Source organism: Magallana gigas, chromosome 7 (genome assembly GCF_963853765.1).
Source record: "Magallana gigas chromosome 7, xbMagGiga1.1, whole genome shotgun sequence".
NCBI classification, from domain to species: Eukaryota; Metazoa; Mollusca; class Bivalvia; order Ostreida; family Ostreidae; genus Magallana; species Magallana gigas.
The window spans coordinates 38303400-38319608 of record NC_088859.1 but is presented as its reverse complement, the minus strand read 5'-3'; the positions used below and the strand labels follow the sequence as shown (position 1 = coordinate 38319608).

Here is a 16209-nt window from a genome sequence, read left to right as displayed (position 1 = left end):
TTTTGGGCGATATTTAATTATAGGGTTCGTTTATTAGCCAAACCAAAATGGGTCCAGCGAACGCGAGGTTGAATCCCATCGGGGCTGCTGCCTGCTTTGCATTTGGACTTTGTATGGTTATTTACATATTTGGTTTTCCCGACTGGTTTCAAAAGGAGCAGAAAATTAGTTTGAAAGAACTCCTGTCTGTAAGCATAGCGCTAGTTGAACGAGGTGGAAATCGGGTGCGTGATATACGCGAGGGTAACACGTTGGCAGAAAAATCTAAAGGCAAAACGAAGGAAGGTGCTGATGAAGTACTCACCGAAGGTGATATAGAATCACACAGAGCCATTGTATATGGATTCGCCAAAACCTTTCCAGGACTTCAGGTATAACTGAAAAAGTCTGTTTAATATATTTTCTGTATGATTTGATTGATTTCAATGTTTCATGTTGCAGCTGACATGATTACGTAATAGAAACAATAGTCTCCTGTATTTATCTTATCTTTCGTACCTGTTCTATAAAAAGGGGTGCACAGTGATACAGATATTCCATATTAAATGTGGTTTGTTGAAAAATATCGTACTGCAATTTTTTTTTCTTAAAACCAACAAATGCCAAAAAATAAAAATAATTTTAAGAAATCTAAGCAAAAATATAAAGATTAAGTGTCTGAAACTTTTAAGATTGTGCCAAAGAGTATAGCGGAAGATGTTGTAATAGTTTATTTCAATGCATAAATGTAAATCACTAAATGTGCAATTTTTTTTTTCAAATAGGTAATTACATTTCTGCAAATCTGTAAATTCCAGTTGATAAAATAAGACAATTTTATTTTTATTGAAAATATTGCAATACAATTGAAAAAATCGCAGTATATGGCAAACGAAAAATTCTGACCAATACCCAGCCATAACTATTAAGATCACACATTTGCATAAGATTCATTATATTGAGCTAGAGCTAGTTTTATTGGCATACCGTGAGCTGCTGCAGCAATTACTTTTGCTTGCCCTTATTACAAGATGCTTTTCGTATTTGATTTTAGTCAAATCAGTATTTACCAAAAACCACAAGGCAGTTTTGAATTGATAAATATTAAAACAACATTGAACAATTGTTTTCAATTAAAAGCCATTTATACTGTATCAAATAGAGTTTAACTCTGTTATGATATTGATTTTATTGATGAATATCTTTTGAGTAAATACATATAAGATGACTTACTGGTACATTTGAACATAAATGTAATATCATCTTAATATGATTGCCCAAACATCTAAATTAGATTTTAAATTTTTTTTTCTAGGTTATTTCAGAAGAATCTGACATCAGGCCAATTAGCTTTAAGCTGATAGACAATGTAAACTCCAAAAATGATGAAGTGGATAAGTTAATTAAAAATGATATGTCTGTTCCATTCAACAAAGTGACTGTATGGGTGGACCCTTTAGATGCTACACAAGAGTATAAAGGTAAGATCTCAAATCTTTGATAAACTAGTCAGCATCTAGGTAATAATCGTTTTGCATTTGGTGTTTTTATATGTAGTGTATTTGCAGTTAGTTTATAAATTACAAGTACCGGTAAAACAATGCTTTAAAGTAAGGTTTCATTGATTATGTTACAGAGAATTTGAAGCAGTATGTGACTGTGATGATATGTGTAGCTGTCAATGGCCAGCCAACCATTGGAGTAATTCACAAACCGTTTGAACAAAAAACAGGTAATATTTAAAATAAAAGTACCGGTAGATGGATATAGGATCTCTTATGATTTGTGATATATGGTTTTTATCCATTAAGTTGTGTGTACTGTATTCATAAACCTTGGCAATGGTGAAGAATTAAAACACACAATTCAAATAAAAACTATAAAGCATCACAAAAAAATGAGAGATTTTTTTATTATCAGGTTTTAATCTAGTTTTTATGTAAAAATTCCCATTTTATATATATATATATTTTTTTGTATATTAAATTAACATTGTAAAGCCATGTAATTATTATTCTTAATCATGAACAATTATTTAACTCAAAATTTATGAGTTCACTCAACAGAAAATAATATAGCAGTTTTAATGTTATTCTGGGGTTTTCCTTTTTCAACTTAAAAAACTTTTTCAAGTATAAGTGAAAATTTATCATTTACAGTAAACATTTTTAGCAGATATTATTTTGCTCTCTCTCAGGGTTCTCAAATTGTCAAAATAATACTAAATGCCTAGATGGACATTTTTGACATCAATGAAATTTTGTCAACATTGAGATAGATGGAATGAATCTTTTGAATAAAAAACAAAAATATATTCAAAGTTTTGATTGTATTACTTTGCATTCATTTTCGTGTACAATTACCTCTGATCTTGTTGCAGAACTTGTAATAGTGGTGAATCCAACTGAGTTGCCTTAAATTTTACTTTAGAACTATAAAATATTTTACTGTGTCTTGTACAAAATTTACTCTGGTGCTTGTACATGGTTAAAAGGCTTATGAAGCATTCTGCCCTCTTGAAAAGAGAGTTGAATAAAGAGATCTAATTTAATTCTATGACATTTTTCCTTATTTTTTGTGTATTGTATACTAAATATGTTTTTCAGTATGGGCTTGGGTTGGCTCTGGACATTCATCCAATTTCCAAATGGTAGAGAACAAAAGGAAAGATGGTGATCCTTACAACATCATCATATCTCGCTCTCACACGGGGGATGTGATGGAGAGTGTCATAAAAAGTCTGGGAAACAACACCAATATCGTCAAAGCTGGGGGAGCAGGTAACTCATAATCAGCAATTTAATGTTTGACTTGAAATGAATATGATTTCAATTCATACAATCGGGTATATCTTATGAATAAACTAATTTGACTGTTATAATAGATTCTGATAATTTTATTTTCTCCTTTTAAGAATTGGGCATTTTGTTTGCAAATGTCTATCGTTTGGTTTGCTGGGTGGAAGTTCATATGATATCCAACCAAAATCTTGAGAGCAAATTAAACTTTACTTACAGGTCGACCATGATTAACTGTATATATTTACTTTTTATGCAGTTAAAGTCATAATAATAAGATTGTGAAATATACAAAGTTTAATTAGAAGGAAAGAAAACAATTGAAAATGTCACTAGGGGATAGTGAGAGTTTCTTGATAGAAATTTTTGAATACATGTATATTGATTATATTTTATGGGTATTATGTATTTTAGGATACAAAACCCTGGAAGTGATTGAAGGTAGAGCCGATGCGTATGTTCACACAACTAGAATAAAGAAATGGGATATCTGTGCCGGAAATGCCATTTTATCCGCATTTCATGGGAAAATGACTACACTAGAGGGAGCCTTTATAGACTACTCCTCAAGGAGAGAAGTTGTGAACAACAATGGTCTATTAGCAACTCTGTTTGATCATTACAAATATTTAGAACAGCACATTGCCAAACCAATGGAACATAACAAAGAGAAGAGGTAGTGCAGGATGGGAATTATTCTAGAGATGTGAAGGATGTCATTACATGTACCTTTATAATATGCAAAAGATGAATATCCAGTTACTAATTCTAGGAAAAGGTGTCACTGTAAAAGCATATATCAGTTTTGAGAAGAAGCTAGTATTATTTGTTATTGCAGTATTTGCCTTATGTACCGGTATATATTTTGAGTTGGTTACATTATCATATTTAATACATGTATGTATAGAAAATCGGTTTTTTAGGGAGCCTATATAAAAACTTCTTCATTAGAATGTTTGGAAATATTGTACAAAGTATTATTGCACTGGATTTTAAAAGATTTTTTTTTGTATATTTTTGCCCGGTATTCATTTCAATGTGTGTGTTGGAAGCAGAAATTTTTTTCCAAGAAAAAAAATTGTACGCAACTTTTATATAACAAGTAATTTTGCTAACCAGTAAATATTTTTTTGAATTTTTGATAGATTGATTTATTAGTTTTATTATTATGCCAAATGTTAAATCAGGTTCTAGTGGTGAAAAATGTACAGAATTTGGGGATTCATAATTTTTACAGTGTTTGAAACAAACATCCTGATTGGACAATCTTATAAATGAGGCAGTATGTAACTTCTTGTTTTCATACTAATATTATACCTATAAATATTTCAATTATGATTTATAAATCTGCAGAGCAGAAGTTTAATAATTTTAATTGTGGTGCTGTCTTTTAGAATTGTATATACCTTTAACTACATACTGTGTAATACTTGTAAATTTGTAAATGTTTATACATTAACATCTGTTTCCCCCTCTGTAACCAGTGAATTAAGAGTTAAATGAGTAAGCTTTACTGCTGTACAGAGGTTGTGTTTAATAGTAGGGCATGTGATACAGTATCATAGTTTTATAACATATTCATGCTCTTTAGAAATATGAATTTTATGACTGGTAATCAAATGAACAAAAACCTGTTTCTATTTAAAAAGACTATCTTTACTACATGTATTTTATTTCAAAACGTTGTTTTGTTATTTGTTCATTAGTAATTTCGTTCAATGAAATGCTAGTGTGCATTTATATATGTACATATATTTATATAAGGTGCTAGATTTTATTACATTTGATTGTTTGTGTTAGACCTTCATTTGTTGAATTTTGTTTGATTTTAAACTAGTCATGTATGGGTTTTAATCAGTCTCTCTTGGAAAACAGTGTTAACAACTGTTTATTTCACAAAGGTTCCTATTGTATGGTCAACAAACATTAGGTGTCAAAAACAACATTTTATCACATGCTTTTGATATTGAGAATGATATAAAGTGCCATTTTTAAAACCTGTTTTCCAAAAACTGGTTTTCAAAGCCAAATTAATTCTTGTTAGTACTTTGCTTTTATTTATTCGTTGGTATCAATTTACATGGATTTGGTGAAAATTACAGTTTCAAGGATTTCAGTGATCCTCTCAATACAATATACAGTAGAAATTGCACTTTAATGAACATGTAATTTTATGGATGGTGTCAACAAAGAAATCCATGAAAATTGGTATTCAACAAATATTGATGAAACTTCAGCATTGTGTTTAATTCTATAATCCATTGCAATATCAGAAAAATGCTGTAATTTCTTCCCTCATCGTATCTGAACACAGGATGTGAAATCTAGTCTAATAGCGCATCGGTGTATGAAGTTCTTTAAAACAACAATTTTTTTTATACAGTTGCAGTTTTTTCTTTATATAGTTTAATCAACATCTCTGTTTTGATCAACAGAGTTCATTTTCATTAAAATATATTTAATTCTCATTCCACAGTTATTGAGTTGTGTGATTTTAAGGGTATGGTGTTTTTAACCTTTTTTTCACATTTTATGTATACTTTTGATCTGGTAGTCATTTTTTATAGCAGAAGTATTATCATTTCAAACTGAAGTGCCGTTTCACCCTGCAGAATTGCATCAATATGTTTATACATGTATATGAAGATGTTCCTCTCAAATGCAAGATGTGCATTTTTGCAAAATGATTCATATGGGTATTGAACGTTTAAACAGTTTTATGTCTATAAAAGGGTTCAGTTTGAACATTGTTTCTTCATTACTTCAGATGTTTATTTTTACATTCCATTTCTTGAGTTTTTTTAAATTGTTGAATGTAAATAACAGGAAATATCCTGATTAATAACAGTCTTTTTATATCATCTGAAATCATTTCATCTAGTGGACAAAAAATCATTTACCAGGTATTCTATTATTGGTGTTTATATGGGTTTTTTTATACCAAAAAAGTATCTATCATTCTCTGAAATATCATGTCCCAGTGTACCCGTACATCATAGACAGTCCACAAAATATTGGTTTCATAGAAGAGTTCAAAGTTATTGATGACCTGATGGTTTGGAACCTGTGACTGCCAGAGTAAGGCTAGTGCTTTGTGAAGAGTACCGGATACTTGGCCTTTTGTTTTAATCTTTATATTTGTAGTGGTTAGTCTAGTTTTACTTTGAAAAGTTTCAATTCTAGTTGAAACAAATGTGACCAGTGGAATGGGCATGAATAGTTGAATTTGAAAAATTAACAGATTTCACACGTGTGATGTTAGTACATGTAAATATTTTCTTTTGTCAGGTTAAATGATTGCAACTTGATTAAGGACAGTGAAATTTGGTTTATAATTGCTTTTTTTCTCTGAAACAAATTAGCATAATGTTTAAATGGAGATAGATATCAGACAAATTGTATGAAACGATTTCAAATTAAATTTCAAATTGTATTCCGTTTTGTCATATTACTAGTGCATGACTTTTTGAATACACTGTACACATTGGGCATTGTCTGTGTGTGATAATTACTGAACCAAACAAATATCTATATGTGTACCGGTAATTAAAATCATCAATTAATTCGTTCCTTAAAAATAACTCCGTTTTCATATAAATGTCTGTATCTGTAACCATATCAATATTAATCTGCAGGAGCGTTATTTTCTTATAAAGAAGGGGTGGTGTTAAACAAATCAAATTAGTAATTTCAAGGTCTGAATGGTCGACTTTATCGGAAGGAGGGGGGGGGGGGGGGGCTATGAGATCGCATCAATAGATCTACTTCTGAATGATGTAAGCAAGCCAAGGGTTCGATTCGTTTATTCTTTTTATATGAAAATAAATGAAGATGATATAAAAGAATTAATTTCATATAAGGTTACAGAAAAGCTTAATTTCGATCATAATCATGGATTATAATTCAGTATTAATCAATGGGTTTCAAGAGTTGTGTGGATTTATTTACATTTGTTTGCTGTTCTTTGATCTCAGTTGGTCACGTGTTTACTTCATTAACACTATATGTCTCCATTTAACACGTATATGTCTCCATTTAACACGTATATGTCTCCATTATGTAAGTATGCAAGGGGTTGACAGAACTAGTATGTAGTGAGTATGTCTCTTGATTGGTGATCATCTTTTTATCAGAGGTCATTGACTTTTATATGCTCATGTTGTTGGTGAACAAAGAATTGACATTTATTTATTGTGTTCTTGTTATAAGGGAGCTGGAGTTAGAAAATAAACCAAACAAAATGCACAGGATTCCTTTTTTTTTCACTTTATAAAAGGTTGAAGTTAAATATTATACTGTTATATTGTGTGTGAGAATATAAGGATATTTCATAATGGTAAATCAAATTATTGATGCACACAACAAAAAAAAACAGATAAAAAACGAACCAACGGGAAAAAAACATAAAAAAGGGATCATAATCGTTTTAGGTTTCGGTGCCATCAAACGAATATAATACGTTACTCCAAATACAGAAATACCAATGTTGTTATTTTGCTATAATATTAAAAAATAATGTTGAAGCCTCGGCAAAAGTAAAAAAAACTGTATACTATATAGAATGTTAAAATTTCCATTCCCACAAAATTTCCAATAGATAAATTTTGGGTCATTTGGGAAACATATGTCATTAAGATGGAATTGACTTCATCGTCGCAAACCACGTCCAAAATGTACGATCCTCTCCCATATAGGAGACTCCGGATCATGGTTTGAGACGATGAATGGGCTCGTGTTGCATTCAAACAACATCGGGTTGTTCGTTCCAGGCGTTAAGCTTGCTTTCCTTGGACGCCATCGGACTGTTTAGACTACTATTGAAAAACTTTGGGCCGGTTGTTTTCCTGTCCTCCTTGACATTATTTTTGTTTTTAATCAAGGGTTCCGGTGTCCACGCGAACGAAAATTCCGAGTTAGCGTCCTCTTCACCGTACTCACTGATCGAGTCATACACTGACGTCACTTCCTCCGTATCGGTTGCTGCTGTCGTCTGTGTCTCGGATAGAGAATTGCTTATTTTCTCTTCCATGCATGCTATGTTTTCGATATTTTCTAAGGACCCACTACACTGTTTTTGTATTGTAAAGGCTATTTTTATACCTGACAAAAAATCATTGCCTTCAGTTTGGCACATCTGCAACGCCTCGGTACAAGATTCTGAATTTTTCAATAGTGCTTCGTTCAAGCAAATTTTAAAACGAATTGGGCTTTTGCACTGAAGTTCTAAAAGAGTAGGGGATTGTGAAAGTAAAGTTGCCGCCAACGCTGACTCCTCTTGGACAACGTCGATGCATTTCATGACACTTGAATATGAAGACGTCACAATTGGCAATTCACCGAAAACATGTCTAATTAACAAAGGAAACTTGTCTGATTTATCAATCAAATCTTCAGCCCCCAGAAGTCCCCGGCCATTTTCTTCCCTTTCAAATATTCTGTAAAAACATCCTTTCTGTGAAGTGTCAATCAAAACATGATCATCTTTCTCGTCAGTGCACACAAGAAATTTAGGGGTTGATTGAGCGTGTCCATGGTTTTGAATTTCTTTGTAAACATTCCGTATTTGGGCCCTCTGTTCACCTTCCTCCTGATATAACCCCCTTACAGTGAATACTTCACCACTGTCTATGTGTCGTCTGACAAATGAAGGAGACTCTTTGTCTGAAGTTACCAAAGACAAACAGCTCAGACTCTTGGCAGACAGGAACTGTTCGGCTGTGCTTTCCACCACTGTTTCCAGAGTGGTATCGGGTGTCGCCTTTTCCACCGGGCTGTCTATTATTTGAAACCAGCCTACATAGAGAAAATGATTTATTCATAATTATGATGTATACATAACTTAACAAAAGGTTTCACTGAATGATTGTGCATTTTAAAGTTATTCTTATCTCTTCAGGCGTGGAGGAATTGAAGTGATTTTATTTTGAATTGAAATATTTATCCAAACCATCACCAATATTCAGGTTGAAAAAGAGAAGACAGTTTGCTGCAATGCCTCGCGGTTTACAACGGCAAAAATCTGTCAATTATATGCATTTCCAAAGCTAAGTCGTAGTAAAAAGACAAATTGCAAAACTTAAAAAAAAACCTGTAGTTACCCTCATGTTCCTCTGGTATGATGTAGTGGGGTTGGATTTCTGTGATTTGTCCTGAGGCAGCATCTCTCTGGAGACAGCTCACTTTGATTTTCCGCGTCCATTTCCTGGAATGAAGTAAAATAGATTCCCCGAGATCAAACTGAAAGTCTCCATGATTCACCGTGCATGTAGTGTCGCTACATTTCACAACCAGGGGCAGTTTGAAGTTGTCCACAATATCCTTTAACGTGTAACTCTGGGAACTCCATTGCATGCTCGATAGATCGGCCGCTTGGTTGTCTGTCCTTTTCAGGATATTGGTCAGTTTTCGTTTAAACATTGCACTGTTTAGCTGTTCATTTGTCCCACACAAAATAAACAAACCTTGGGGTCTCCTCTGCGCAGTTAACGTCTTTTTAATTCACTCTTTGGATGAAATCATTCGTTCGAAACGCCTGAATAAACATGTAATTTTTCATGCATTTTTAAAAGCAAATAGACTGAGACAAACATATGTAAACATTCCATCCGCCGTCGGAGTTCAAATAAACGGATGCCATATCGCACAAACTCTGCTTTTCTATAACCGCTTTCAGATCACCTTTTCAGGGGGCATTTATTTGAAGATTTGGTGGAGATAAAACGAGGAGAGTGACAATTATTTGACAATTTATTCAACCTTTACGCTATCATGTTGTGGTAGATTTATGAGGAGCAAATTGGTATATAATACTGAGTTCTGAGGTGTGCTACAGAAACTAGTTGTGTGACAGACCATCTTTTGAAAAAGTCACCTTGGCTTATCAGTCGTAGTCTTGAAGACTTATCAACAATATCTTCTCACTGAATACAGAGGATGCATACATCAATTAATACTATTTTCTATGTGTTAACACGCATGTACATCTTTGGGGTGTCAATTCCGCTCACTGTTTATTTTTAATTATAATAATCCTCGTCTTATCATTTTTGTAATAATTCGATCATTTGTTCTAAATTGCTTATTTCTTTTTATGATGTTGATAGTAAATTGATCACTATAAAAAAAAAAGAAGTATAGCTATTATTCGTACGACTGCAGGAAGGAAATACAAATTAAAATTGAACATTGAAGTTAAAGGTACAAAGGTACACTACCCACTACCCCCTCCCCCCTCCATACGGTCTTTTATGCCAAAATCTTCACCATTTACTGTGCTAAATTGCAAAATTTTGGTATGAATTGGTCTTAACTCCATCCTAAAAGTACTTTTATTTTAAGGATTAGTCTTCTTTCAGTTTTATAATTGAATTATTAAAGTGGCGTCGAGACTCCTACTGGGTCATTCCTAGTATTTTATCCCCCCCTCCCCCCCCCCCCCCCCAAAAAAAAATTTCAACTATCAATAATTGTCCAACTATAAAAGTTTATTAACTATGTCTGTAATATGTCATCGTAGCCCATTGTGAATGGCGGAGGATTGTAGACACTCGCTTTCGGTTGAGAGGTTGTTCGAATCATAGCAGACATTTTCTTTATCATATCTGCGTTTCTTCTTCCCGTTCTAGGTAATTAAAACAGTTTTTTCAACATGGAATTATTTTGAGAAATACTCAAAATCTTTAAGACAAAGACCACAAATAGACAACGATCATGCTCAGTACGAATAATGTCACGTGACAATAATACTTGAGATCAAGCTGTAATATGGTTACTCACTAATGAAACAAAGAGAAGAAGTACAGCTCTATATTTATTAATGGTCATGCAATGCAGTTCTATATTATAACTGCAATGCCGCACACATTCAAATGTAAGATTATCTTATATAAGGGATGTACATAACTCGTTTAAATATCCTATGTGCAGGGGATGCGGCTGGCATGTACTGTATGCTTTATGTTGCCAGTGATCTAGTGGATTTTAATAGAAAAAAAACCATTGAAACCTTTCTGCATCTTATTTTATAAAAGTTTAAAGTTTTCTTCAACAGACACATTGCAACGTACACATCCAGTGAATAATTCTCGTTAAAAAAATGGACAAAAAAGAAAAGAAATACCATTGGGTTCATGCAGCCACTGCCAAACCGTATCTAGATTTAACTGATGAAGAGTAAACCACTTCTCAGCGTATAAATTTATTTACTCAAGTCTAGGGTTTATAATGAACAATATTCACATTGTGAAATTATGCTTGTTTCAAACTCTCAATCAAAGAAGGTTTGGTCACTCTGAAACACGGAATGCTCTGACCCACGTCAGACTTCCAAATTTGTTTTAGTAGTCTGCAAATATTGAGAAATGGCTCCTACTTGACATGTAGTGATCAAAAATAAAGATTATTCGTCTTTTAATTATAGAAATATTCTAACAGATGTAAAATACACCTTTTTTTCTTTTCTTTTGTTGGTTCGATTTCGGTTCAAGAATATTCATTACTGCAATAAATTCTAAAATCCGCTGTTGCAAATTAAAAATATGTACTACCGTGTTTGCTAAATTCATACTCACATAAACCACCAGCAAAGGTACATCATTTCTAAACTGCACCTGGAGTATGAAATATTATGAATATATATTTATTCTGAAAAGGTGACATTGACTTCTTGGTTGAGCACAATTTCTTTCATACAAATGTTTTTAAAGACAACTTCTAATGTAAAATTTAAGTGCACAATTTCTGTACTTTATTAATCTGTGTATCCTATGATATGCCGTTGGTCATTATAGTGAGCTTTTTGCAGAGATCCGAGATTTGTGTTTGCCCCGTTTGTGGACATTCAAGACAAGGAGCTTAAAAGTACATTATTTCTTTTTTTACGAGCTTACAAATCCAACAAAGGGAAGTTAAAGTAAACAACAACAGCTAACAGTTAACAATATCTTTATCTGTGCCTTTATTCTTTAGTCAGTAAGCAAGCTTGTCATATTGTTTTAAAGAGGGACGAGTATGAATTGCTTACTTTTCAATTTTAAATGGCCATTATCACGGAATCTTTCATCTATGTCTATGTTATGATTAATTTGTGACACAATTATTTTGAGAACTTAACTATTCTAAACTTTCCTTTCTTCGGGCCATTTGATTATATCAAGTGAATTTGTGTCTATTGTATTGTGGCCAGTAATCTCAAGCGTATTATGCAACCAAACAGTGGCCTCAACAGCGTGAACTGGATTCGTCCTGAATTCTTTTCATAATCTATTGAACCGGTTCATGAAAAGATCGCTCGTTGTGTGTTTACAGTCTCAAGCGCAAACTGGAAGGACGTGGTTAGTGCCTCTCTCTAGCTCTCTTTCTCTTAATTTGCTTTACTATTTATAACTGCGGATTGGAAAGAATTTTATTTGGCATTCTCTTGGAACATTAATAGATCCCTGCTTTTTAAACAAGGCATCGATCCAACGGGGACACTTGAAAAGAACGCGTCTATTGAAGCGAAACTTTCAGACGTGGGTAGTTTGTTTGAATATTGCTAAAGCCCTTAAACACTGTTAAATGTTTTCCATTTTCCAGCAGACATGATGAACGGATCCACACACAGCCGGACCAATTCCTGGCGGGAGAAGAACGGGAGTGAATCGGGGGCCGAGCAGTCCAGGGCGCAATGGAGTACACAGTCATTTACCGCGGAGGACATCGTACAACAGTTCGCCTTGCCGCAAATTGTCAAATGTAACCAGCAAGCCATTTTGGTGAAACGGGAGGTCCCTCTACCAATTAACCTGGCGCAACCGATCCTGCTTCACGACAAACGCACAATCCGGAAACTCCTGGCCAGGAACGTTGTTTTGGACCCTACAACACATCGTTACAGCGAAAATGACGAAACCGTCGTTATTCCGGCAGATTATGACGGTAAGTCAGTCTTTAGGAACGCTGCAATAGTCAAGCATAGCAATAATATTTGGTTTTAAGGTAGAAAATCGTATGAAGTCTACTCAAAATAAATTGCATGTATTTCGTACAATCATATGCTAAATACAAAGAAAACGGATCTGCATTGTTTTAAACAATGTTTATTATTATCTCAGTTTGACAATAAACCAAAATATTGTGTAATGTTCTTTTGTTCTTTTTGGTGCATCTCAATTAATGCATCAAAGTAGGGCAGCTGCTCTACAATCTCTTGTGACCTAAACCAGACCGGTCCTGGTTCTTTTCAAAGCAACTTATAAGTAATGTAGATATTTATTTAAACCAATTCAATGCTTTCATCCATGTCAACAACAGCCTGCTCCCCAGTGTAGGGAGACGGGCCATTGTTCCTGCAGTATATTTTTGATCGCCAAAACCAGTTAGACAACATTGTTCAAGCCAGACAGTTTCAATGAAAATCGGGTATTTTTTTTTCAGTACGGGGAAAATATAGAATTACTAAGTTTACGAACGACATGAGTTTCGGGTTTCAATTAAATTCCTGGAAATTGTGCAAGTAGGATTGTTTAGCTTGAATTCTTTTTAAACTATCTCTATCATTATCAAGCTTCTGGTTAAACGACATTAAACAATTAGGAATTAATGCGATTCAAGCGGAATTCAACCCGTTTGTTATCATCTTCCTGTATTTTGTCAATTTTTATAAAATAGGTCATTTTGCAGTTTGAATACTTGTATAACAAAACAACTTTTCACATTTCAAACTTCAAAATGTTCATGTAAGATAATTTTGATTTTGTCTATTTATTTGTATTTATGCTTATTTGTATTTATGCTTATTTGTGCGAGAAAAAGGTCCTCTTCGAAGTACTAAACTGCCAATATCCTCACCGTATTAACTGAAATACCCTTGAAAGAATTTACAAATCCCCCATTAGAATGCACCTTAAGGCAAATGCATATTTGTAATGTTTAAAATATAACCACATACTTTTAACTTTCACGACCACTTAATCGCTTTACAAACTTTGCGCCATTGGGTTTTCTCTCTGATTTGATGTGTAGGCGTTATATACTACAGTCTTAACATGAATATACACATAATTAAAGATCACGCTCCACTAACTAGAATTACATTATTTCTACCCCCCCCCCCCCACCATAATTTACTTATTTGATTTTCAATAATGTCCTCCCCGTAGATCAACATTAAAGGTAAAGAGATTCGTTAACAGTCATACCCCTATGTACCAATGACAAAAGTGACCATTTTCCATAAATCAAAAGTCAGTCGATTCGCCTTGCGTGATAAAGAGAACGAGAGGTGTGGGTTGTTCCAGTGAGGGTGTCGCTTATAGTGCTACTCGTTTAACTAACAATTATCAACGAATTTGATTCCTATGAAGCCAGTTTTATGCAAAACATCATAACCAGACTTGAACTATCCTGATTTCTCTATTCATTGTCTTTCCAACAGGCCTTTTCCTCCGCTTGCAATCAAGAACTGCAAAGGACCACACCTGTCACAGAAGCATCGAGTCACTTGCAAAGTACAAGGCCAGGGCTTTTCTGAATCTCAGCAAAATGGCAGCTTTTCAAATCTCCAAAAATCCCCAGTCCAATGACTATCAACAAATTACATACACATCGGGGAACGTTTTTCTGGTGGATAAGGTGTTCATGGGAACGGCTCGGGTCAAATCGGAATCCATTCTCTCACGCAAATCAACACAGATTCAACAAATTAAGTACTTGAAATGCAGAGACGAGAAAGACGTGGAAGTCCTTATCCCCATGTCCCAACCAGGGGAGTTCATTGAGGCTCTTCCCAGTCCTGTGGGTAACGGGCGAATGTCTGTCAACGCTGACAGTTTAATTGCTTCGCAAAAATTCCCTATCGTTGTCAGGTTCATAAGCGGCAGAAACCGACCGCGATTGACGTCATTTTCTGGGCTTTTCACGCTATTGGACTCGTTTGAAGAAACTACCCTCTTTGGCTGCATTCTTGACCCACACGGATTCACGATGCTGGAACTTCCGGTTTCTTCACCTCTGACCTTCCAACTAGCCCTCAATACGCATGATCTATATTCACATCCTGTTGTGAAGAAAGCTTTGCGTTTGTGTGACGCCAAAGGACATGCGTATTTCAGAGAACTAAAGTATAAGTTTAAATTTGCTCAACGAATTCTTCAGATCAGTGGTAGGAGAATTGAACCGGAAGATGAGAACGATCCCGGGGATCCACCAAGTGCTGCAAACTCCGCAAAATTTGGAGTGACCACCACCTACATCTACCTGTAGACATTGTTCTTGTAGACTGTTATCATTCTCAAAAATCAACCTAGTATTTCTTTTGATGCTACTACTGGTATATATATCGTGCAATAATGTAAATTAATAATCATCTATTTTTTGAAACCACATACGTCGTATGCATGTACAAAATAAATGTAACTAATTACACTTTACTATAAAGTACTGTGTACTTAAATTTACATGTATATAACTAAGTTACATGGACATCTATTCTCAGTATTTATGTATACAGTATATTATATGTGTTGAATTATAAGTTCAGCATATAATGTGTGCTGTGACGAGTGGAAAACCCCCCACAGATACACATGTATAGTTTGATGCATTTTAAAAGTTGATAGCATTATGGTTTATACACCTAACGTTACAGTTTGTATAACATTTATTTATTCAAATCCTTTAAATTTCTACTGAATCGTTGTATACTGACATAAATTGTTGGACTTAAATGATTGGCATACATGTATTCATCTCTGTTGGTTAATAAATTGCTGAAAAGCAAATCGTATACAAAACTGATTCACGATGTATTGAAAGACAAATAATCTCAACCATCATTTTGATGAACATGGCAAAAATCATGATAGAATATTTACATCCACTTAATATTATTCCCTCCATTTCTTATGTAAAATGATTGTAATTCACGGCTCTATAGAAACTGACAGGACCGAAATCTACACGGTTGAGATCTAACGAAATAATCGATGAGTCGAAACATACAGCAGCCCAAGAAAATCACGGACTGCACGAAATAATCATGATGATGTCAGATTCGGAATATATATATTGACTATTTCTTTTACCTACCTTACTGCTGTACATTAAAATAATTATGTTATTTTTACTTACTTTTTACGATCAAGTCATTAATTTGTCAAAAGAAGAATGTAAATATAAACAACAGAATTATATCTTTGATGATTTTTTCGGACTATGAAGGTAGTGATCATTGCGGATTTTTTTTTTACATAAACCGCTAACGATGGTTTTGTATTTTTTCTGCAATACCGCTACCTTCATATCCCGCGTGAATAACCAAAGAAAGCATTTTATTTTGATATACTTTCATGTTAAATGCTGAAATCTGATTGGTTTAGACGCAGTTAATAATCCGTTCTATTACCATCAGCGTTAGCAACACACTTAGCAACGGGTAACACTATATAAATAG

At 33.9% G+C, this 16209-nt stretch overlaps 3 protein-coding genes across 4 annotated transcripts; 2 read left to right on the top strand and 1 right to left on the bottom strand.

Moving 5' to 3' along the window:
* Window positions 1–26: 26 nt before the first annotated feature.
* LOC105319800 (inositol monophosphatase 3) lies at window positions 27–7024 on the top strand. Its single transcript, XM_011417483.4, has 5 exons — window positions 27–371; window positions 1295–1460; window positions 1616–1711; window positions 2586–2759; window positions 3192–7024. Exons 1-5 carry the CDS (start codon window positions 48–50, stop codon window positions 3455–3457), a joined length of 1026 nt encoding a protein of 341 aa, XP_011415785.3. The 5' UTR covers window positions 27–47; the 3' UTR covers window positions 3458–7024.
* On the bottom strand, window positions 6565–9388 carry LOC105319799 (uncharacterized). Its single transcript, XM_011417482.4, has 2 exons — window positions 8876–9388; window positions 6565–8570 (listed from the first exon to the last, which is right to left on the bottom strand). The coding sequence occupies exons 1-2, from the start codon at window positions 9192–9194 to the stop codon at window positions 7519–7521; spliced, it is 1371 nt and encodes a 456-aa protein (XP_011415784.3). The 5' UTR covers window positions 9195–9388; the 3' UTR covers window positions 6565–7518.
* A 2572-nt stretch (window positions 9389–11960) lies between these two features.
* LOC105319801 (uncharacterized) lies at window positions 11961–15550 on the top strand. 2 transcript variants are annotated; one of them, XM_011417486.4, is made up of 3 exons: window positions 11961–12109; window positions 12357–12695; window positions 14194–15550. In XM_011417486.4, exons 2-3 carry the CDS (start codon window positions 12359–12361, stop codon window positions 15018–15020), a joined length of 1164 nt encoding a protein of 387 aa, XP_011415788.1. In that variant the 5' UTR covers window positions 11961–12109; window positions 12357–12358; the 3' UTR covers window positions 15021–15550. The 2 variants fall into 2 exon arrangements, with proteins under 2 accessions (XP_011415788.1, XP_011415787.1); XM_011417485.4 differs by having other exon boundaries at window positions 12354–12695.
* The last annotated feature ends 659 nt before the right edge of the window (window positions 15551–16209 follow it).